The sequence below is a fragment of the Mauremys mutica genome, chromosome 1 (assembly GCF_020497125.1).
Source record: "Mauremys mutica isolate MM-2020 ecotype Southern chromosome 1, ASM2049712v1, whole genome shotgun sequence".
Lineage (NCBI taxonomy): Eukaryota > Metazoa > Chordata > Testudines > Geoemydidae > Mauremys > Mauremys mutica.
Genome location: NC_059072.1, coordinates 347,443,725 through 347,469,581, shown reverse-complemented (window position 1 = coordinate 347,469,581; position 25,857 = coordinate 347,443,725). Strand labels below are relative to the sequence as shown.

At 43.3% G+C, this 25,857-nt stretch overlaps 1 protein-coding gene across 1 annotated transcript in view; it reads right to left on the bottom strand.

The window, feature by feature from the left end:
- The window catches only part of TENM4 (teneurin transmembrane protein 4), a 766,570-nt gene that overhangs the window by 404,112 nt on the left and 336,601 nt on the right, over nucleotides 1-25,857 (bottom strand). The window contains exon 4 of the mRNA XM_045020846.1: nucleotides 19,128-19,397. Coding sequence (XP_044876781.1) covers nucleotides 19,128-19,397 — 270 coding nt within the window. The remainder of the gene's footprint in view (nucleotides 1-19,127; nucleotides 19,398-25,857) is intronic.

The following is a 25,857-nucleotide window of genomic DNA, read 5'->3' as shown; positions in this document are numbered from 1 at the left end:
ACTGGGAGAGGAAGGTGTGACTCTTCCATGATAGCTGGGGTTTGTCAGAGTTCAACTGCTTTATGACTCCCTGCCATCAGCATACGTCCTTCTGATCGGCCGAGACCATGTTTGGACAATGACCAAAACTGTGCAAGGAGGTCTTGTTAAAATTCCTGCCTTAGACCGACAAACCGGAATGGAACACGGTACTGAGTGAAGAGGACAGAGATTTAGATTAGCCCACTGTTCTCGTTGTTAATCATTTGTTTTTCTTTTCACATTTTTAGTCTGAGTCTTGTCTGGCCTTGACCTCTCCAGTGTCTTACAGTGCATTTGTACCTGTGCGTATAGCTGTGGAAGTGGCACCCACATCCATCTGCTCGCCAGCACCTGTTCCTATACACAATGGGCTCGAATGTGCCCACGGGGCAGGAGTCTGCTCTGCGGGCAAGGTCACACTGGGAAGGCACAGGAGGAGGTGCTCCTGCCATGTCACCCCTTCATGGACCACGGGGAGGGGGGAGAGGCCATGCCCCTGCGGCCCCCGAGGGGTGAAAGTAAGGCGGCACGGGCTGGTACGGTGTACCGGTAAAAAGTGACTGCCAGTACCGGCCCCTAACACTTTACTTTAAAGTGCTACCGCCAGGGGCAGGGGGCAAAAGGAGCAGCTGCCCTGGGGCCAGCGATTTAAAAGGGCCCGGGGCTCCGGCTGCTGCTGCTGCGGTAGCAGCAGTGGCGGCCGGAGCCCCAGGCCCTTTAAATCGCCACTGAACTCCTGTGCGACGCAGGCCAGGCAGCCTGGAAGGGCTGGCTGGGGGACACTTACCCTCAGCCCCACGCCCTCTGCCCGAGGCCTTGCCCCTTCTGGGGGGCGGGGCCCGGAGCCAGCCCCATACTGGTAAGTTTTCAATTTTACTTTCACCCCTGCCCCTCCCACTGTTTGGGGGATGTGTAGGTGTAGCGAGGGAGCTGTCCCCATGTTGCCTGGGAGCAAGGATTGTGATTTTGACAGGAGTTTGTGGAGGGTGCGCGAGCGAGAAGACGTGTCTTGGATGCTCTCTCCATCCTGTGCACCCACATTTGGGTCTGTCATAGTCTGGGCCTAGCTTTGTAAATATAAAGGGTGGGATTTTCAAAAGCACCTAGCCCTTTGGTTCTCAATGAGCCTTGTCCTCCTAAACCCGTTATGCATGTTTGAAAATCTCACCCCCAGCAGCTAGCGTACATTCAATGCTATACAAATTATAAATGATAATTTATATAGAACCCATCTCCATCAGTGCACTCATAGAATCTTAGATTCTTTGACCAGTAGGGACCATTGTGATCATCTAGTCTGACCGCCTGTGTAACACAGGCCAGAGAACTTTCCCCAAATAGTTGCTAGAGCAGATCTTTTGGAAAAAACTTCCAATCTTGATTTTAAAATTGCCACTGATAAAGAATCCACCACGATCCTTGTTAAATTGTTCCAGTGATTAATACCATCAAAAATATACATCTTATTCCCAGTCTGGTTTTGTCTATCTTCAACTTCCAGCCATTGGATCATGTTATACCTTTCTCTGCTGCACCGAAGAGCCCGTTATTAAATATTTGTTCCCCATGTAGGTACTTATAGACTGTAATCAAGTCACTCCTTAATCTTCTCACTGTTAAACTATATATATTGAGCTCCAAGAGTGTATATTTTCCAACCCTTTAATCATTCTCATGACTTTTCTCTGAACCTTTTCCATTTTATCAACATCCTTCTTGAACTGTGAACACTAGAGGTGGACACAGGATTCCAGCAGCAGTTCCACCAGTTCCAAATACAGAGGTGTGCTAATTTCATCACAGCAGGACTATCATGGAAGCAGGAGAGCAGCTTCTGCTGTCATCTTTTAATAATGTAAAGATTGTATAATAAAAAATAATAAAAACCACCACCTCAGCAGTTAGCAACCTAGATAGATCTCAAAGCACATTATAAAGAAGGGCATACATCAATATTCCCATAGGGGAAACAGAGGGACAGAGAGGTGAAATGACTTTCCCAAAGTTACACAGCAAGTCAGTGGCAGAGGCCATAAAAGAATTCAAGTCTCCAACACAGTGTTCTTTATTACCTTTACTGTTGACATCTTTTGGTCACAATAAAGGACATTCAGGCATCAGAAATGGATCTAGAAATCAGTATTTCACCCCATGCTCTTTTAAGTCTCATCCAATTTGCTTGTGAAATGAAAATCTAGCAGGAAGAGTGTTTAATGGCTGTGCATATTAATATGCACTAAAACAAGTGCCTTCATTATCATCTTCAATGCTTGCTCTTCCCTTTTACCACAGACATGGTGTGAAGGTTATTGTTAAGGTCAACCACACTCCATGTTCACTGGTTTATTCCCAGATTTTGAGTTACTGATATTGAGCTTGTTCAGGAAATCAGCCCAGTGCAACGTAAGGCTAATCAATAGGCTGCTGTTCTTTTTGCATACTAAGAAAATAACTGTACAGAAATATATTTTAAAAATTAGGTTTCAGTCTCTTCCATCCTTTGAGCTAAACCTCTATGAACCTTGGGGCAGTCACTTTGATTCGTTTCTACTTTCCCTGCTCCATAAGCTAGCTTTAGTGGCCAAAGCAGGTTTCCTACTTTTTTTTCCTATACGGAAACAAGTATACACCACAAAGACATTTTGCAAACTCTCCCAGCTGAATTTGCTGCATGCATATTGTCGAACTGTCTTTTCAGATTGCAGCGTTCCAAGAGGGAGGGATAGCTCAGTGGTTTGAGCCTTGGCCTGCTCAACCCAGGGTCATGAGTTCAGTCCTTGAAGGGGCCATTTAGGGATCTGGAGCAAAAATCTGTCTAGGGATTGGTCCTGCTTTGAGCAGGGGGTTGGACTAGATGATCCCTGGGGTCCCTTCCAACCCTGATATTCTATGAATCTCACATGAAAAGGCATCATGGTACCCTGGTGGCAGTTCAACTGTGGCATGTAGTGTCTGAATGCTTCTTCACAAGAGCATCTCACCAACATACTCAAGCTGCTGCTTGGTACGTCACTGTTTTACAGAACATCCAGAAATTCACCAAGACGCTGCTTTGTACGCTTCTGCCTACCAATATTTCCCCCTGCAGATTTATTTGGGTATAGTATATTTTACGCCGCTTCCTGTCCTAACGTTCTGTGATATTGCTGTTTGCTGTGCAATGAAAGATAATGCGATTGATCTTTTTAAAAATTATGATGACTGCTGTTAAATTTCAGAGGTGCCAGTACAAATATTGCCTTGTATTACTATTGTGCTAACACTATCCAAAAAGAATTCTACTTTTCCTTCAAAGGCTGAGACCCTGGCCAGTTTCTATTTGATTGTTCATCCATAAGAAAAGGGAGATCCAGATCTGATGTAGTAATAATACTGCATTACAATTCTACACTGCCTTTCATCCTATGTGCTCTATAAAGTATGGGCCTCTGTTATATCAAAACAAATGGAGAGCTTAGTACTGAAACACCTTTCAACGCCATCTCAGATGACATATTTTATGAATCTGTCTGCTGATAAAGAGGTATGGGTCACTGTTTATTACATATTGAAATATGTACAACTAACAAACTGTATCACCCAGAAAATATCCATAAACATATTATATTTTAATTTTCCGTCTATATTAGCAATAATGATCTAGGGGCAGGGTATTACTGGAACCAATGGCTAGCTGACTTTAATGGCCCTCCACTGCATCTTCATCAACTCCTCCCAGCAGGTCATCAGTCCCCAGGGACACCCTGTACCTCGATCACTACTACTTAATCAAGGCCTGGTTCACACACAGCCTTTGTACCAATGTGACAGTTTGGGGAATCTATGTACAATTTACAAACTCTGTAAAAGCAGCAAAGAATTCTGTGGCACCGTATAGACTAACAAACGTATTGGAGCATGAGCTTTTGCGGGTGCATCCGACGAAGTGGGTATTCACCCATGAAACAGCCCTGCAGCCCAAGCCCCACGAGCCCAAGGTGGCTAGCGTAGGCCAGCTGCAGTTGTCTAGTTGCGTGTAGACATACCCTTGGAGTCTCTCTTCACTGAAGAGTGAGCTACAGGTTAACAGGTGTAAGGTGTTATTTTATTTTTTAAATAAAAGATATGATTAGGTGGGTGTCATTTTTAGAGGCTAATGAACTACCCACCATCTCTAAAGAAAACATATATCTATGTGCATATCATCACAAATATTGTCTCTCTTTTATGAATGGGAGACGCTTTTTTAAAGATAGTTTCCTGCTTTGGATTTCTCCATCATATTCCATCCCCTTCTCTTCAGTTCCTGCACTCTGATATTTACTACATAATCCAAACAGTGGGACACTGAAAACTGAACTATGATCCTCCAGAGTATGGATCTCCAGAATTGGCTAGAGAATTTCTTTTTAAATCAACCAGTTGATTTGTTCGGCGAATTTCTCCCTAAAACCTGCATTTTGTTCCCACCATGTTGACAAGGTCTTTCAGCATCTTAAACCCAACTGACCCTGACATTTCAATCATCGTTTCATGAGACATTAGGTGAAGTATTTTACCAAGTGGATATCTTGTATGAGACTGTTGTTTTGCCTTGTGCCTCAAGCACCAGTAGTGCTAGCTTTATTTTTTATTACCAAAGTTACCTTAGAGTGCAATTTCTTTTTGTAACGCAGAAAAAGGCAATTGCTTTACAGGTACCTTTTCACGGACTTTAATAAATCAGATTTAACGCCCCCCAGAAAAATGCCTTCTTTTCATTTGTGTGAATTTCGAGGGCCAGATCCTCAGCTAGCATAAATCGGTGGAGTTCCAATCGTCCAACAGTTGAAGTCAATGGAGCTATGCCAATACACACCCGGGGAGAACCTCACTCAGCATCTCAAAGCCTGTGGATAGAGTAGGGGACTGGACTTCAGATCTCCTGAAATGTCACTAGTCCCAGGTTTTGCCCCTGACTGAATGTGTGACTTCGGGCAAGCCACGGATGGGCACAATTTTCAAAATTCAGTAAGCATAATTACCATGACTGCAACTGCAAACAGGAGAGTTGCATGCACAAATGGCCATTTGTGTGTGTAGCTGTTCGTTCACACGTACGCTCAGCTGATTTGCACATACCTGTCTCTCAAGAACTGTGTAAGGCGTAGTCATCATTGATATTAGAGACAGAAAAGCACCGTTAAGGTGTCAAGGCCATTCATCTCACAGGATCTCAAGAGCTATTGAAATGTATCTAGTGCTTAAGTTGTAATGAAAAAGGTGCTGGGGCTCAATCCATTAGGTGCTGGGGCCGAAGTAATATTTATTTTTTTTTACATTCATAACTGATGGTGCAAGCCGAGAAGTGCTGGGGCTATGAGCTGCCAAGCCTAGAGGTGCCGGGGTTATGAGCTGCCAAGCCTAGAGGTGGCCAGGCTTAGCCTTGCCACAAACTAAGCACTGAATGTATCCATCTCTTGGGCAGGGAGTGGCAGTCAACTGGTACAAGGCAAACTACATAGCATTGAAGGGAGGAACAAGTCTGGACAGAGACAATCCTTATATTACAGCAGACAGGATCAAAATCTTGATCCAAACAGCCACACATCACATCATGCAAGTCAGTTTTCCTACCTTGGTAGGATGAAAAGTGAATTCACTCTGCCACTATGAGCCTGACTCTTCCTCTCACACGTGGCCCCAACTGAGATGATTCTGTTCAGTCGTCAGACAAGACAAGGCAACTGCTTGTGCCAATTTGTTGAGTGGAAGGGACCTAGTGTTTGAGGAGTGTGATCTTTCTGATCAGTCCCTACCTGAAGGAACCAAATGGAGCTAGCCTATATGGTCATTCACGCCATATAGAGGTAAAACTTCCACCATTCAAGCTAGCCCTCAGTGAATCTGCTCTACAGAATTCAGAGTAGCAGTCGTGTTAGTCTGTATCCGCAAAAAGAACAGGAGGACTTGTGGCACCTTAGAGACTAACAAATTTATTTGAGCATAAGCTTTCGTGGGCTACAGCCCCACTTCATCGAATGCATGTAGTGGAAAATACAGTAGGAAGACATATATATACACAGAGAACATGAAACAATGGGTGTTACCATACACACTATAAGGAGAAGCAGCAAAGAATCCTGTGGCACCTAATAGACTAACAGACGTTTTGCAGCATGAGCTTTCGTGGGTGAATACCCACTTCGTCGGATGCAAGTAGTGGAAATTTCCAGGGGCAGGTATATATATGCAATATAAATTTCCAGGGGCAGGCACATATATACCTGCCCCTGGAAATTTCCACTACTTGCATCCGACGAAGTGGGTATTCACCCACGAAAGCTCATGCTGCAAAATGTCTGTTAGTCTATAAGGTGCCACAGGATTCTTTGCTGCTTTTACAGATCCAGACTAACACGGCTACCCCTCTGATACTATAAGGAGAATGATTAGTTAAGGTGAGCTGTTGTCAGCAGGAGAGAGAAAAAGAACTGTTTGTAGTGGTAATGAAAATGGCCCATTTCCAGCAATTGACAAGGAGATGTAAGGAAGGGGTGGGGGAGAGAATAAGCATGGGGAAATAGTTTTACTTCTACAGAAGTTTGCCTGAATAAGGAGCATTAAGATTTGGCTCCATGTGACAGAGAACTTCCTTTGGAGGATGGGGAAAGTAAGAGGGATTGTGACAAACATCATTACTGGTAAGTATTTTTTTCCTTTCCGATGCAGCTCTTCAGTGTGTTTGTTCTCTGTCTGCATGAAAGATCTTTTCAATATGTTACTAGTCCCTAAGGAGGTAGGGAGGCTAAGAGAACCTTCCCAATAATAATAATGAGAGGAAAAAAGAGTTCTCTTTATCCCCCTAACACTCACAAGAGTTTTCTTTCCCACTCTGCCCCAGTGCTGCCCTCTAAGAACTTTGGAAAGGAAATGAGTTGGCTTGCAGATGCTTTTGTTCTCTATCTAGCGAAACAAATCTGTTGGCTGACTATAGCATAGTGAAGAAAATAAGAACATGGGTGGAACTTTGACCAGAGACACTGATAGGAATAAAGGAAAAGGATGGTTTGCCACCTGAGTGGTTCCTTGGGAAGGAAGACAGGTGGAGCAGGGAAGTAGGAAATGGGGCTGATGTTTTTTTCAAAAAGGATTTTGAACATGCAATAAGGGTTAATAATTGTAAACTGTGTAAGGAAACTGGATGAAGCTTTCAAAGTCACAACAGACATTTTCTACAGCAATAAAAACATGCTCCATCAGAGCACACCTCCAAATTGTCCTGTGTGTTTGCTGTGTCAAAGGGAGCATCGTTTGGGGATAGATTATGCCTATAAGGCACAACACAGGGTGGGGGTGAGCATGCAGGTGCACCAGGACATCCCAACTGTCCCAAAAGCCTAACAGTCCTATGCTAGTTCTGGCACTGTTGACTCCCCTCCTACCCCCAGCCCCAGTCTGCTTAGATGTTTTGTTTACAAAGGCTTATGGAGAACAAGCAGTACCACTGGGGATGTCTTTGGGGATGCTCCCTGCTAACTCTCCTTCACCTAGCGCACTCATTCAGGAGCAGTCATTCCTTGGCCCTCCAGAATGCTAACCTTGGATTTCAATACACGGGGTGAAGATGTTTAGAGGTGGTGTTAAATTCAGAGCCAGAATCACTGCTCTAACAATCAAGTCCCCGCTTTAGGTGTCTTAAAAGGGTTGTTTAGTAACAATAACAATTCCCTCCTACATATATCTATGGAGATAGTTCTTCTACCCATTACACAGTAGTTCTCTTGGCATAGGATCAAACCAACCATCTGAGAAATAAGAACATCTCATCCTTAAGGGAGTCCACAGATCCTGTAGAACTATCTGAACCTATGCTGCATTCTATCTGCCATCTCTCCTACTGGGAATTTGACTTATTAAGTGGCTAGATGGATTAGAACCAACCACAGAAAAAAACACTTTGCTTTCTCAAGCATTAATAATACTAATAGCTTATGTTTATATAACAGCTTTCATCCCAGATGATCTCAAAGTGCTTTTACGAGCCATTATTATTTGTTTGTTTGTAGTATCAAAGTGCCTAGATGCTCTAGTCAAGAACCGGGATCCCACTGTGCTAGGTGCTGTACAAACACAGAACACAAAGGTGACTCTTGCTCCAGGAGACTTTCATTCTAACTATTAGACAAGAGACAACAAATGGAAAGAGACAGACGGGGGGGTACATGGAAACAATATTGGTTAGCATGATAGGTCAGTGGTCTCTGCATATTTAGCTGTCTAACCATCGTGAAGTTTTTTTGTACTCATCACGGCAAAGGAGAGTTTAGAGGAGGGATTTAAAGGTGGATAAATGAGCTAGCGCTGCAGATATTCATGAGGAGCACCTCCCAGCTGTGTTGGGTAGCAAGGGAGAAAGCATGAAGGTGCCTGTTTGAAAATGTAACAAATGGACAGAGGAGGCTGGCACCATGGGCTAATCGATGTGAGCACCGACAACTCAATAGCAAATGAGATATGACAGGTAGGGTGGACTAACTGTGAAGGGCGCTAAAAGTGAATACGAGCGGCTTGATGCAAAGCCAGTGGAGGGATTCATAGCGAGGGGTACATGGCCACAGTGACGGGCTCGGAGAATAATCTTTGCAGCAGCATTGTGAATGGACATAAGAAGGGCCAGACTGCCTTTGTCAAGGCCAGAGAGAAGGATATTGCAGTAATCAAGCCGCAAAATGAGGAGAGCTTGGACAAGAGTCTGAGCTGTGAGGATGAATAAGAAAGAATAAGAATTGGCAACATTTACACAAAGCCCGGAGGTGAGGACGCAGAGAGAGATCCGAGTCAAAGCTGATGCCTGGTTGATGGGAGCAAGTGTCTGGCTGGGAGGTGGTGTTGTCCACAGTAATCGAGAAACGAGGGAGTGGGGAGTCCTTGACAGGGAGGACGATTAGGAGCTGTGTTTTAGCCAAGCTGAGCTTGAGCTGACAGCTAGGCAGCCACAGAGAGATTCAGAGACAGAGGCTGAGATTTTAGTTTGGACAGAAACAGACAGGTGTGGATGAGAGAAGCAGATCTGAGTCATCAGCATAGAGACTGTGACAGGGCAATTTCCTGCCATATCCTGAGGAGACCTTATTGAATTAAGTCTAAGTAGCATTGGGGTCCATTGTATTAAATGAATGGTTTATGTGTTATTGTGGGCTGGGATTGTCTGTAACCTCTCAAGGGGGGAGGTGAATGCAAATTCTCCAACTCCGGTGATGCAAAAACCCAGTTTTCTGAAGCTAAGCCACAAGGAAAGGACCATTGTCAGCTGATCACCTGTTCCCAGAGTCTCACAATCAAAGGTTCAAGCGGTATAAAAGGAAAAACTAACTGATTCATGGGTGTGCTAGCTCTGAGCTAAGGCTGTTATGAACTTGTAACACAAAAACCGCTTTGTGGTGTTTGAAGGACTGACTCCTACCAGAGCCCTTGTTAAGAGTTGAAGAGGGGGATGATCTCTGGTAAACTTATTAGCATGCATGTAGGTTCTTATATAAATGTTTAATGTTCACTGCAATGCTTTCAACTTAAGAATAAATGTGCTTGCTTAGAAAGAGCTGTGTGATTACTTGTAACTGCTGAAAATTATATTGTTTATAGCCTTTGAAGAGAAAGCAAAACACACACTGGCTTGTTTAGGCAGCCGTGCTGGGAATAGCACAGAGTAGGTAGCCTGGAAAATCCCTGGCCTGGAGACAGAAATGTCAGTCTCCGCCCAAGGCAGTGTGAAACCTGGGTTAAAGTTCCTGGTGTAAAAGCCTTCACCCTACCTACAGTACAGATTTTTATATATAGACCCTGGAAGGTTCAGGGTGCTAGGTGAGAGAGACAAGACCCAGCATAAGAATGACTCTATAGCCTAGTGATTGGAGCACTTACCCAGGATGGGGGAGATGCAGGATCCTGTTCCCCCCAGTCCAATGACTCTGGTTATTTATCCACAGTGTAACATCTTCAACAAGAGAGACTTGGGCCACATCTACACTACAATCTTAAGTCGACCTATGTTTGGCTGACTCACAGCCACCGCAGGCCGATATCCACACTACATCCTTCTGTGGGAGGTGCGCATCTTCACCAGCAGCACTTCCACTGACTGAAGAGGGGCAGTGTGGGGGGCTGAGAGCCAGGGCTCTCCACTCTGCGCAGCTCCCTACCGGGAGCCCAGCTGTCCCTGGGGCTTCTCACCCTCTGTTCCCTGCCAGGAGCAAGGGGGCAGCCGCCCAGGGCTTCTTGCCTCTGGCGGGGAGATCCATGCCCAGAGTCCAGTCGACTGCCATGCTCCTGGCGGGGAGTGGGGAACCGGAACCCCAGGGGGAAACAGGACTCTCAGCAGAGAGCAGGGACATAGTTAGATCAACGCAAGCTGCTCACATCCCAGGTGAGTACCCTAATCACTCGGCTAAAAGTTATGAGGGAGGTTGTTTTCCTCCTCCTCCCCTCCAGCTGTTTTGTATGATCTCACCTCAAGGGCCCAATCCAGTAGATGTGCACAGTCGGGCCCTGCACATTCCTGAGGTGGCCTATCTTTCCTGGTTTGTGAATCGCTCGGGGCTCAGGTGGGAGACAGGCGCCCGGACACCTTGAGGGAGGCAGTGGTGTGCAAGCTCAGTGGAGAAACATAGGTGCTGAGGGAACATTTATTGCAAAAATGCAGGCACTGAGTTCAGGCATCTACAGGGTTGAGCAGGAGTTTTGGGCATCGCAGTGGTGCTGAGACAGGGACTTAGGCATCTAACTTCTTTTGTGCATCCAGGCCTAAGTGAGTTGGCCAAGCTCACACAGGACGTCTGTATCAGAACCAGTAACTAAACCCGAATCTCCTGAGTCTCAGTCCAGTGCCTTAACCACAAAACTATCCTTCCCTCCAGTTACATAAACAACATATAATGTCTACACTTGCCTTCTTACTCAGTGCTAATGATAAACAGATATATGTTGCCTGAGCCACATTCTGTTAGTGACCAAGATATGGACGGTCATGCCTAGTGGTTAGGTCCCCACAGCCAGGAATCAGCGCCCATGGTCAGAACTGGAGTCAGAGGCCAGGAGCGAGACCCAACAGTCAGAGGTCAGGAATTGGAGGTGAGAGTCAGAACTGAGTTATCTGGAGTGAGGCAAAGGAGGAGCTATCTCAGCCATGGGCAAATGCTTGGAACAGCCACTGAACTGCTGCTACTGCTGGGCTTAAGAACAGGTCCACTGATGCTTCCAGCCAATCAGGTGGTGTAGACAATTAGGCAGCCTACTACAGGCCAGCTGTGCTTGTTAGGTTGTCCAGAGATTGGCTCTGCTGCAGGCCCTGATTCCCGACACATCTGAAGCTGTTTTTAGAAACTCTCTACTGGGAGGACTAGATGACTTTTTTAATAGAGGGGATTGGTAATAGACCCTTTCAAAACTACTCCATGCTAGTAATGACCAAGCATTGCCTTGTAAATTATGACCCATGTCTATATCTACAGCAAACACCGAAAATGTCACAGTATTACTAGTCTTGTGTTTTTGACCAGCACTATGGATTGGAGTCAGTGTCATTATGATCTAACAGCTAATGAACAGGATATGTGATGGGTTTTAGATCACAAACTCCCACGGCAGAAGCTGCACCTTCCTATGTTTGCATAGCCACTAGCACATTGTTGCCATTACTGCAACACAAATAACAACAGTACACCAAGAATGGCATCCTAACAGAAGCGCCGGGCCCATGAATGGGCCATGCTGACTGAGCTGCTATCGTATGACTAGATGTGATCCTTCAGTCCAGGTTTGAGGCTTGATGTGAGGACAGAGTGGGGAAGCCTATGATTTTCTGCCTGCATTTTGCATAAACAGAAGACTTCAGTCTCCAGTGGAGGGATCAGCTGGCAATGGATATGGGCCCTGATCTACCCTTTCACAATGACAGGTTCTTCCCTGTCAGAGGTCAGACATGCCAGCAAGACATTAAAATATTCCTCAGCATGTTTGTATCAGTACCTCCCTGTATTCCCTCAAGTGCATTGGAACCAAGAGAAGAAAGTTATTTAAGGCACAGGGAAATGGTATCAAAACTCATTACACTCAGATTTACGTATAGAAGAATTGGCAGGTTACCAGCAATATTCATAAATATAATTATTTTATATAAATATATTATTTTATATTTGGTTTCTACAAGTCCTCCTATGTCAGCATCCATGATCTATTACTCAGTTTGGTGGATTTTTTTTAACTAGTTTCAGAGTAATAATAATAGTAATAAATAATGTGAAACCAACAAACCATCCTCTATCATGCAGCTAATCCTTATGGCATGCTGGCTTAGTTCCTTAAAGGCAGAGAAAGAAGCAATAAGCAATATACAGGTTAGTGTGGGACAATTTTCCCATTGGGACACATTCAGAGTTGTTGTTTTTTCTGGAGACTAGTTGATCAGATACTACAATTGCAAGACTCTTTGGCTTCTTCTGATCTGAATGTAGGATATGATTCAAAGCCCAATGAAATTGACCTCAATGGGCTTTGGCCTCCTAGTCCTTAATTCAGCAATGGAGGGAGGGAGGGAGAGAGAGAGAGATCCAAATGTTTCTTGATTTTAAAGGCTGTTTTTCTACTTAGTGGACAACTTTTTGGTTGAATGTAAAGGGAGATAATAGTTAAGCAGGAAATGCTTTTCCTGTCCCATGAACATTTTTCAGATTTAAAAAAAAAAATTCTCATTCTGAATCCGGTACAAAAACATCAAAATCCTATTATTGCATTAAATAACGAAAATTTTCATGAAGCAAATTTCTGGGGAAAAAAGCAGCTTAGGTTAATCAAAATGTTTCATTTAGGTAATTTCAAAATGTTTTTATTTGAATTGTGACCATTTTTTAAATAATTTGCTTAAATTTCAAAATGAAAAATTGTTTCACAAACAGAACATTTCTTTTGAAAAAGCTGAAATCCTTTTTCAAAACATTTTTCAATTTTTTTTAGTTGAGAAATTTATCAAGCCAACCCTTTCCTGCAAAAAGATTCAGTTTCAACAACGAGTCTTTTTTCTGATGAAAAATTTGCCACAAAATTCCCGACCAGCTCTAATTATAGCTCTGCTGTCTCTGATCCAACCAATTTAGTATCCTACCAAGATAAAGCTGTGTTAAAGACTATTCCATATCATTAGACTAAGACAATTTCACACATTTCCATCTTTCAAGAGGTATCTACTCTTCTCCGATCTTGTGCCTAGATAGCATTTGGGAGGCTTATGTAGTTAAAGTCTCCTTCAAGACTGAGTGCACTTCATGAGAGTATCAGCAGCCTAGAGGATTGAGAAAACGGAGGTATCTCCTCTATTCGTGGTCATCATCTGGGCTTCCATGATTGAGAACAGCTTCATCCACAAAGGGGGTATTATAGACTGCAATATTTAGGTAGTCCCAATAGACTATTAGAATTGCTTACTGCTCTTGAAATCTTAATTGTCTGGGCTAGTATTAGAGTATGTAGGAGAAGGAACCTTTGTACTTGGTCCAAACCTCACTGAAGTCAGTGACTCCCAGTGATTGCAATGAGTCTTGGATTAGGCCATTTGTTTTTCCAATTCTCCTATGTTCCCTGCTATCCTATGCAATTTATCTTGCATCTGGCTTTTGGCCAGTTTTAATTTCGAGCTGAGATATCTTGTTAATATAATGTCATTGCTATGTGAACCAAGGGATGAATGACAGCCAGGAAGCCTCTAATTTTGCCTACATAATTCTGATTTATTCTTGTCTCTATCTACTCAAAAAGTATAGGGAAAGTATGAGAAACTATCGGGTATTTTTGTTTTGAAGAAAGATTTTTTTTTACATCTTTTTAAAATCTTCCTACTCTGAGTATCACATTTTTGCCTACGCCATTTGAAAATGAGAGTAAACATATCTGAGGCATGCACTCATTTACTGAAAGTACTTTAGAATGCATTATTTAATTCTGAAAAAAGATGATGTTGCTGCAATCTGAGTAATATATTAACAACAGAGTGTATGAAGCCTAAAAGGAAATTAGTCAGCAAAACTTGGTAATAAAAAGAAAAGTCACCACTGATAATCAACAAGGGTATTAAAGAATAATTTGTAATGCTAAGATTACACAGTAATTCTGGTGCTGCTAATTATACTAATGTATTGAATTGTATTTTGGGCCAGTGAACTGAATCAACATGATTTGGGAATGAAGGAAATCTGAAAAAATATTATCCCCCCCTCAGAGATTCAGAATGATTTACAAGGTGTGGATCAAGGATACAGCCACTGATGGTATTTATGGACTACATCAGATGGATGGATAACAGACCACTGCAAGGAATGAGAAAAACCCACAAAAATAAGCACAATTTGACAGAGATTGCCTTAGCTGTTGTAATATAGCTCTAAAGAGAAAATGTTTGCAAAAAGCAGATGAGATTTTGATGTGTGTGGTTTGATCATCATGACAACTTTCTGATCTCATAAAGGAACAGAAACATATACAGGAAACCTGGTGGTGGTAAAGAAGGTCACGTAGCATATTTAACCAAGCTGAGTAAGCCATCTGTTTTGATGGGACAGCAAAATATCATTCATTTTTTCACCATCGTCCTAGTAAGGCTGGGAGAGCAGAATTGCTCCTTGCCTGGCCAATCTTCATGAGAGCTTCACAAAGTTCATTTAAATGCAACCTAGTAGTGACTGAATGAAAATTAATTTCTATCTAAAAGATGTTGGAATGTCTGCGTGGAATGAATCAGTGTTCTTAATCTTGTCACCAAAGAGCAAGTGTCCATATCACTATAGCCACCATCGCCACATTTGGCACTAATCAGCAATTTCACTAGTGGAGCCAAAAGCTAAATGGATGTTGAGATTCAACTACCCTTCCTGAACAGAACTGGCACTTTAAAGGGGTCGTGTAAGAGGAATGCTGCACTACACTGATCATACTGTATCCATTCCACGGTTACATTTAGGACTTTGAGCTCCAGTGGTGTTATTCTGGCCCCTTTGGCGAACCAAAAAAAATCACATGCAGTTTTTTAAAGAGGAAAAAAAAATCAGACTGGTTTCATGCATGGGGTTCTCAATTTTTCAAGTGCCACCTGCAATAAAGCACAATTAGATAGCCAGGGGTCCAGGACACAAATTATGGATCTGGATCTAAAATCCTCTCAAGTTCAAGGGTGACTGAATCTAAGATTTTTATTTGTGCCCATCTCCAAGTCAGACGGACAAGATAATTACACTGTACCTCTTCCGCAGCAATAATAATTCCTTTGTAGAATATATCATAATTGAGCAGTTGGTTCTGTACAGTATCTGGCAATGTTGAACCATTCTGAGTCATCTGATGTTACTCATCCTGTCTCTGAGCTCCTTCTGGCCTCCTGATGCTGCTCCCACACTGTTCCCCAGAGGAAATGATCACAGAGAGAAACATCAGCTCCACTCTGCACATGTATGACATTAAGCACTGCTGACTAGTACAGCTAATGAAGAAGAACTCTCTCTCTCACTCCCTCTCATGTTTAACCACGTGTGTACCTTGCTACAGAACACCACAGAGCCAAAACGAAATCCTAATAGTAAAAACAAACAAAACAAAACAAAAAAATGACTTACTTCTTTGCAACAGCCAGACGCTGAAAAAAATGTCTGTTGCTTTTAAAATAGGATGGAACTCCCCTTTCACACAGACCTCTTTTTAAATGTTATCAGGCAGTTGTAGTGTAATCCTGCTCAGAAAACAGTAAGAAGTGGTTTCCACCTAGTGGGAAGGGAATCCGTACAGACACTTCAAGCTTTTTCCATTGCTACCCAGCAAAATAATGTCCCTTCATCTCACACGCCTTGATCCAGGATTGGGACTAGTGACATGTTTAACATTAACAATTAACTGTATTAGGGTTTTATTGGATCAGGGTCACAGACTCCACTACAGCTCTCATACTGACCTGAATGATGAACTCAAGATCGATCCCCTGGGGTGACCCGTGGTACATCAACACTTCCCACACCTACACTGTGAGTGTTCTAACCTGCAGGGGAGCTCGAACTGCTCAAAACCCCTAGTCTTTGACAGGTATCAGAGGGGTAGCCGTGTTAGTCTGGTTCTGTAGAAGCAGCAAAGAATCCTGTGGCACCTTATAGACTAACAGACGTTTTGCAGCATGAGCTTTCGTGGGTGAATACCCACTTCTTCGGATGCAAGTCATTGACAGGATGCCAAACTCCTGGATTCAAACCAACAGAGTTATAGGACTTCCTATGGAACTGAGGCATATAGCCGTGGAGAGGCTGGTACATCACTAAGCTAGGGAGACACTGCAGGAGACAGGGATAAGGAAGTTACTGTCTTGTAAAGCCTTAGGCTAGGTCTTTACAGCAGAGTTAACTCAAGTTCTTTACAGTCTAGTTAATTCCTCTCCAATGAGAGCAGCCACACTATAAAATAACACTGGAGCTGCACTGATGACTGGGTTAACAGCACAAACCGATCATGTTAGCAATTAGCAGGTGGCTCTAACTCAAGCGATAGCTTATACCCCTGACGGGCCAGCCAATCGGAGTTAAAAGAACCACCACTTGAGCTAAGGGTTGTGTGTGTGGATGGGTCTCAAGTTCAAGGCAACAGCCGAGTTATAACTTGAGTTACCTCTGCAGCGAAGATAAGCACTTAGTCTAGCAAATGCACTCGCCTGCCTGAAAAGACTGGGACCAGCTGAGTCACAGCATCTCATGGTTTTCCATGCCTGCTGCCTGCGCGCATGGTTTTGTGTATGCGGACTATTATACACGTCACATAACCAACACCATTGGAGCTGTCTTCCCCAGGCCTAGAAGATGGATTCTGGTGGTAGTTACTAACCCAAAGTAAGCCTTCTCTCCAAAGCCATTGGCACTTGTGCAAACCTGCTTCTGAATGTGAAGAACCAAATATTTCATTTTGCAAAAACACAATTATGGCCTAACTATAAACCTGCCCAGAAGGCTTGGGATTTACAGACATTAGATGTCAATATTGCTTATTTATTTTGGATAATTAATGAACATAAAAATTGCTGACATTAACCTGCAATGGAAAAACTGGTTTTAATGAACCCCATAAAACCTGCTATTCATGGCAGCTTCATAAAGCTCCATATTGAGTTCAGCTAAAGGCTATAGCTTTTATCAATACTGTCAACAATTAATATTGACTAACAAAGGTATCCTGTAGACTGAGTCATTGCATTATGTTGCTGTACACATCTCATGTCCTCTGAAACATTTCTCCCATAAATCTGGGGTTTCTCAAAATAGCCTGCTTGATAGTTTAGGATATAGAAGCCCAGTTGCCAAGAAGAAAAACCAACAACCTTCATATTTTCTAGACCAAACTTTTAAAGTGGCCTCAAGCAGGCTTCCATCTCTGCAACTGTAGCATCAGAGATGCAAGTCATTTGCTTGTGAAAATGTTACAAACTTTTATTTGAACAAACAAGCGACAGAATGTACATGCACATAACTCAGTTGTGTTCATTTTAGGCCTGCAGATAGCATGGTAATGAGAGTGATCTGGTAGATATGTATTTAGACATATGTGACTGTATATCCTATCAATTTCGGGCACCAGTGCTAACGTGTAACAATTTCACATGCAAGTGATTTTGATGTGCAAAGTTGCATTTGCACCAATAGAGACCACATTATGGAAGCCTGGATCCATTTTTTAAAGATGTATTGCTGAAAAACACTCTAGGAGGCTAATGTAGTTCCTCCCCTCTTTCTGTGAAAAAGCCTAAACCTCTGTGGTTTGCTTTTCTTAGTGGGCATGAGTAAAAGAGAAAGCTGAAGGACAGGATCACAACTGCTCAGATACCATGGGGAGGGACGCAGGATAAGGTCCGGACTACAAGAGAATGACATAGGGATGTAAAGGTTTGGTTTTGTTTATTAATAAAGACCTAACAAGGTGCCCAAAATCAAGATCCCATAAGTCACCCAACTGTTCCACAGGTCACTTAGCAAAACACTAGACAACATAGCCCAAGGCTGGAACTAAAACTGCTGATTTTGCTACTCCATTGAAACAGCTCGCCTGCCGTAATGGGTGTGACCCTGCTTTGGATGCAGCACTTAAGGAGTAAAAAAAAAGTACTGTAAAGATAATGAAAAAACATATCAAACCGTTCCTAAATCCCATTAACAGAGGGTTATCATCTTTGAGCCTTGTCTAACATAGATCATTATCACTTAACAAAACCTTAATAGGCCTCAGCTGTAATTTTGTTGGAATTAAACAGAAAATCATGTGGGTGGCGTACGCCTTACCCTGTCGTGGCTTCCCAAGTAAAAATCATCATAATTTGTCACTACAATACTCGTATCAAGAAGCATAAAGAGAACAAACAATGCAGTCACTTCATGTCAGCCTCCTTTGCTGAGCCCAAGCTCCAGAGGGGCTAGCAGACAGCAGCTATATTAAGACGCAGCAATTAAATTAAAAGGTGCAAAGATACAGGGCTGTCTGAACACTAGGGTCAAACCACAATTGTATAAAAATTCTCCCTCCTTCCCACATGGACTCACAGAACTGCTGACCAAAAAGCTCCTGCACCAGCCAAACCCGCAGGAGTCTCTGCAGCTGGGGAGAGAAGGCTACAAAAATAAAAAAAAAATCATGACCTTCAGCTTTGAGTTCCCACAAAGGAAAGGTCTCTAAAAATATTTCACAGTGGCTTCCATCAGAGAGCAGCCAGCCTATTTACATAAACCACGCAGCTACTGTCAAGGAACCAGACAGGAAGGGAGGAAAACTATCGGCCCAAAAATCTGCACAAGAGATGAGCCTGGAAGGAGGAGAGATTTCAATGTTTTTTGTCTGAAATGCTCCTATGAAGAGCAGATGGGGTATTACACGGCCACTTACTGATCTCCAGTTTGTAATGAATAAGTAGGAGCCTCTCTAGCAGTTCATTAATTAATATTTTGCATGGCAGTGCAAAAGGCCACACCCTGGGACGATTAAGAGCATTTTCCTCCCTTCTCCTAATCAGATCAAAAATCAAGGCAGATTAAAATTGGACTACGAAGAGAGGCATTTGTGAAGGCCTATCTGGAGTTGTCACTTACCAGTTTCAGTGTTTTCGTGTTCCGTATCGGTGAGCGTGAGGTTGGAGTTGGCTCGGCTCGAGAGACAGGAGCTGCGGCCTGACTTAGTATTGCGTCCCCAGAGCCTCACCGGGTGCTCCGGCGACATGACGGCATCTGCCTCGGTGTCAGCATCTGAGCCAGCGCTGATGGAGTAGCCGCAGTGAGGCAGCCCTATATCAGTCCTGTATAAAGTCCCATGTGTGGGCATGGCGTCGTCAAGGCCCAGCTCTCGCAAAGAGAAGTTGGCTCCTAGGAGAGAACATGGAATTGTAGTTTTTAATCAAACTGGAATATTTCTTCTGTCCAGCATATGAATGATTAGTGGATAAGCAGGTGGTATAGGTTCATAAGGACAGGTTAGACAAACCTGTCAGGGATTGTCTAGATAATACTTAGTCCTGCCTCAGCGCAGGGGTCTAGACTAGATGAGCTACTGAGGTCCCTTCCAGCCCTACTTTTCTATGATTCTATAGTCGAGTGCTCTCAGCACAAGAGCAGGAGACAGCAACTCCTGAGTTCTAATCCCTTACCTGACAGTGACTTGCTGCATGGCCTTCGGCAAGCAACTTAGGCCCCAACGTTCAAAACTTGCTTCTAATGTTGGATGCCTGAGCTGAGGCTCTTAAGTCTTGATTGTCAGAGTTGGTGAGCACCATTGAAAACCAAGCCCTAGGCGTCTCAAGTCAGCCAGCCAGCAATTGAGGCACTCAAAGTGGCCACTTTGGAAAATGGGGCCCTTAACTCTTCTGCGCCAGCTTTACCATTTGAAGAATGGTGATGATATGCCTTGCCTCCCGCTTCAGCTATTGTGAGGATTCGGTGAGGCGTTTGAACAGTACTATGAGAATGTAAAACACTATGAAGCTATTAACTATGAGCAGTGTCACTCAACAAGTGATGAGACACCCGTTATTAGCCCTAACATAGGACTCTGTACACCGTGGTATAATGAACAGTGAATTTTCAGTCCCAGTGAACAAAACACGTCTCCACCATCTCATCTGTAATTTACTATGAATATTTATAACAACACGCACACCAGCTACTTTTCATATTCTTTCCTGTGAGGACTATCATGATTCTGGCATTTCTTGTAACAGATTTGTTTCCTCTTTGGTTTCTTGGAATATTTACTAACACACTCATAAATAGCTGGCTTTGTCATTTACTTTTAAAAATAAATGGCAACTAGTCCACCTTTCCCCAAGAAGAGCTGGATAATGTTAATGGTCTTGTGGTTAAAGCACAGGCATGGGAATCGGAAGATGTGGTTTGCTTCCTGGCTGTATTACAGCCTTCCAGTGTGACATCAGACAAGTTACTTAACCTCTGTGCCTGGTTTTCCCATCTGCAAAATGGGAACAATGTTCATCGCAGTAGTGCAAAGTATTGCGAAGGTATAAATAAGTAGTGTTCACATCCTCATGCACCAGGAAACCTCATCCACAGTGAGCGAACCAGCAAATGAGCAAAGTAACTAAACACAAAGAACAGCAGCTGCTTAGCAGCACACAGCAGAACTACACAAAAATCCTACCCAGCATTTATACAGTGCCTTACAATGTACTTTACAAATATCAGTTAAGTTAACCCATTGAGAGGTAGCTGAGTATTATTGTCCCATTTTACAGATATGGATAACAGCAGACAGGTTAGATGACTTTCCCAAGGCAACATAGTGATAAAATTCCTGCCTCTTTGTCCCCTCCTTTAAGTAATAGACAATAGTGCCTTGACCAAATTTATCCAATTTAAAAGTAAAGGGGAGAAACGGGGGCGGTTAAGACAGACAGAATATAATCACTCCAAACAGATTTTGACCAGAACACACCTGCTCTTGGGGGAAGTAACATGGGACATTTACTGATCAGCAATGGTTAGGATTTTATTTTCCATATCCACTAATATCCAGCACTGTCAAATAGTCCTGGAGCACTAATTCAGAGCTGACTCAGAGGTGAGTGTGCCAACTCTTGAATCACTGAAACCACATCTTGTGAGACCTAGGTTTTCTTCGGAGGTCTCAGCTCCAAATGCTAACCACTCTCAGCCCAGCTTAGCTTATTCACTCTGACACAATCACAGCAGAAGTTATTGGGCGGCAAACAGATGCAATTGTTTTGCTGGCTAAAAATATAACCTGAAAATGACTTCTGAGTTCATGTCTAGTTACCTGCAGAGCTTCATAATCAGTCCCAGGCAGTGTGAATGGGGATTCAGTTATTAGCACTCTGTTCAGAAACTTATGCTGAAAAACTGGGGAGAGCAATTAGTGGAGCAATTACTGGCTCCATTCTAATCCACATTTTTTTATTAATTTACATTCTATTTTTTCAGCATTCAAAGACTTTAAAAGACTTTGGCATCCTGTGAATGACTTTATCTGCACTGTGCATTTACCTGACATAATGCACCCCTGCCTTTGCTCTACAGTATGCCACAATCTGATGGATTCAAGGAATGTTTTGGACCAGTAGGGGGCATTAGACCCAGTGTCTTGGCCAAACTCCAACTTGGGTAATTATATTCTTCCTAACTAACCTCCCTTGTACTTTCACTTGGATATGGCAGTTCTCACATCCTGTTGCTATGCACTGTTAAACAGTTACCATGTTTCACCTTAGAGATGGCTGAATTTCAGTTGTAGGCAAAGCGATTCTTGTAGAGACCAATCCTGATCTCTCTGCTTAGCTGAACTCTTGGGACACGTGTGTGTCATGCTCTCTGGAGCAGCTCACAACTGTGAGTGTCTACCTCATGGCAGACTGTCAGAAAACAGGGCAAATACTCCATGCTCGTGGTGTGTTCTATAATTAGATTTCACCAACCCGGTGACAAATGTGAACTCTTGGATCATTATATCAGTCTTACCATGGAGTCACAGACAATCCCCTTAGACGCTCCAGCCTATCTTGCCACCCAGACAAAGTGAATGCTGTGATAACGGTCACTTAAACAAAAACTCACAACACATCAGTTTGCTCCCAGTCCCAAGACACCAGCCACTTACCCCAGATCAACTGGTACTCTGTATCTTCTACCAAAAACAAAACTGGTAACCAATCCTATAATACACTAACTAAAGGTTTATTAGCTATGAAAAAAGAATGTGAGTTATTTGAGAGGTTAAAGCAGGTAAAAAAAACATGCACAGGTGAGTCACTGTTTGTAATTCCAAATGGTGGCAGGGATGTAATAAACAGCCAGTTTCCCAAAACATCTTTTCAAGGTATCCAGATTGTCTCTGGACCTTGACTCTGGACCTTGACTTTGGATCCAGGGCTTTGCTTCTGGTACACTTCACTGTAAGAGTTCCAACAGTCCAGAGATGCAGGACCTTTCCTTGAATCCACACATCACTCCTTCTCACAGAAAACAAGCTGACAGTGTCACTACTCACTTGGGCTTTTCTTTTGATGGAGTGAGGAATGCATTTTAATGACCTCCGACCATCACACACAATGATCACTTGCTTTGAAATTAGCACTTTTCTGTCAAAATTCTTCATTTGCACTCCACCAGGCTTCTTTCTCATTGGATGGGTTATTTAGTTACAGGGGTACACACGATGTAAACGTTTGCTACTACATTATAATAGGATACAGACAAATGAAAACAATGCAAGTAACTTCCCACTAGTTTTCATGAAGCTTAAACACCAAATACACTCGCGTACATTTGACAATCACTTTGATCTATACTAAAACAGAAGAGAATTGGCCTGTGGCTCTGGCATGAGCTGGCACCTGATCTGCCAGCATCACAACGTCTATACTGCAAAAAAAGCCCCACCAACCTTGCAGCGGTGAGTCTCACAGCCCAGATTGACTTGGGATCATGGGGCTCATGCTACAGAGATAAAAATAGCGTAGACATCCCTGCTCAGGCTGAAGCCTAGGTTTTGAGACACCCCCCCTTAACCAGGTTTCAGAGCCCAAACAGAAACATCTACACTGCTCTTTTTAGCCCTGTAGTGCAAGTCCGCAAGCACAAGTCAGTTGACTCAGCCTTTGTGACTCGTTGCCAGGTTTGTTTGGGTTTTTTGCAGCGCAACGTACCTTTGATGACTTCAAACTCTCACTGGACATAGTTTGTACACTAAACTAGAAAAGCACTATCAGATGGTTCTAATTATTACAGCTACCAAAATTTATTGTGGCAGAAAAGCCTGTGTCATTTTTTATTATCAAAAGGGGCTAAACCCCCGTATCTAAACTCAGGATGCAGATCCCTGTTCAGATGGGAGTTCTCAGCTCCTACTGCTTTCTACAATGATTTGAATTTGAACGCATTAACCTAGAGACAGCTGTGTCTTGGGCTGGACTGTGAAACATTATGTTCAGGTGCATTTGGTTCTGCTCATTAGAGATACCAAGTTCCACTCTGGACCTTGACTTTGGATCCAGGGCTGAGTTTTGCTCCCATCCCTACTCTAAAGCCATGTCAAAGCTTGTGATTTCCCTCAAGTTTCCATCTGTTGATGTTATACAAAACTAGCCAACACAACTAACAGCGCTGTTCTAAGCTGTACTCTGGGCTTTGTGGGTCACCGCTTAGCTGGCCCAGCAAAAGACCTCTTCTAGCAGGTACTCTTTCCTGCAATAACTTCTGTACAGTGAATGATCCACTAACCACAGGCAGATGGCATTTTGTTTTTTCTCCTAATAGGGAAACATCTGCTTAATTCAGTTAGCTATGGAGCTCCCAGTGGAAAGAGGGAAGGGAGGACAGTGCACAGAAGGAGACAGAGTGATAGACCAACAAACTTGACACCAGCTTCAAATAAAAGCAGAGAAAAAACTTTTCAGCGTGAGAAGAAAATAACCGTGGTTCAGCTGGTTGAGGTACTCTGGTCTGGAATGCTCAGAGTACATAAACTGTTTGTGAACTTCACACCTATGTAATTAACTAAAATAGATTAAGCTTTCTGACAGAGTTGACAGGCAGGGATACTCGTGGCTCATATGCTCCAGCAAACCTTGTGAGCCAGCTCAGAGAGCACAGAGCAAGCCTGTGATCAATTAATCCAGATACCACTGCTGTGCTATCATACCGGAGAACATGTACTCCTGTTCCACAGCCTCAGCAGCAAGTGAACTTGAATTGACTGATAAAACAGATATAATTGCATCTCCCCTCTCCACCCCACCAGTTCTGTCTGTGGTCCAGACCCCACAGTAAGAATTAGGCCTACACTCTACGGTTCACCAGACAGTTGAGCCTTTTGTTTTTGCCCCCACACTGCAGATTTTAGTCCACCGATCAATGATCACAAGTCCCCCTCCCTCCTGTAACAATCCACACTCAACAACCTCAAACGCATCAATGTGCAGCTTGATTGATGCTCTCCAGCAACAGCAACTCATAAATTATGAAAAATGACTGCTACAATTAACTGAAAATCAAATTTATTTGCAATAAACAGCATGAGACACATCGATTTTCATATTCGATGCTCAGTGTAGCCTTTTAAGCTGGGAGAACTCAAGTCAATAAAAGGAAGATAATAAATATCTAAAACTTTTTTATTCAGGTCTGGTCTATTTTTTGCTGTGCTGACTTGCACGGTTTGCTTTTTGGCACACTCACTCTGGGTAAAACCATTCAAATGCTGACTTGTTTATTTACTGAATTTATTTGGTCAGTTTGAAATGTTTCCCTCCTCTCTGCCTCCTCGTCCAGCTCTAGAAAAAATTCACTTTGCCTTATTTGTATCAAGCAAAAATATCACAAGCTAATAGAGCCAGGTCTTGAGCTAGTGTAAATCAGTGAAGCCCCACCAAAGTCAATAGAGTTAAACTGATTTAACCAACTGAAAATCCAGCCATAAAATCTATGGGCTAATTTTTATAATTAGGTAGGCCAATCGCAGAGCTAAGGAGATAGGAAAATTCAAGCACAGAAGAAAAGAAAATTATTTTTAAAAAAATGGTTACTGACTTTCCGTAACTGTTATTCTTTGATATGTCCATTCCACGAGCCACTCTCCTACCCCTCTGTCAGAGTTAGCCTGCAAGAAGGAACTGAGAGAGTGCAGGGCCGGCAGGGCCCTTTATTCTGGCACATAAGCGCGTGGCACCAGAGGGCACTAGAGTCAGCCCGATGGATACCATTGAGGGGAAAATCTCCAGCAATGGGGCACACAGCACAGACACACCTAACGTGGCATAGACAAGAACAGCACATCTCGAAGAACAACAGTTACGGAAGGTCAATAACTGTTTTTTCTTCTTTGATGGCTTTGTCATGTCCATTCCACATTAGGTGATTCACAAGCACTACCCAAGGAGGTAGACTCAGTCCACGGACATGCGTACTGCAACACTGCGCGCCCGAACCTGGCATCATCTCGACTCTGCTGGGTAATGGCGTAGTGGGATGAGAAGATATGCACTGATGAGCTGGGCCAGAAATTCTGCTGAAGAGGCTTGAGCTCTTGTGGAATGAGTGGTCAAGATGGCAGGTGGTGGAACATTCGCCTGTTCATAGCATGAATGAATACAGGAGGTTATCCAGTAGGCCTTTCATCCTCTCTGCTATTGCCACAAAAAGTTATATGGATCCACAAAACGGTTTAGTCCCTTCAATGTAGAAGGTGAGGGCATGCCTAACATCCAATGAGTGAAGTTGCCATTCTTCTGAATTCTGGTGTGGCTTCGTGAAGAAGACTGGCAGGCAGGGGTGAGCTGCAGCGGGTTCGCACGGGTTC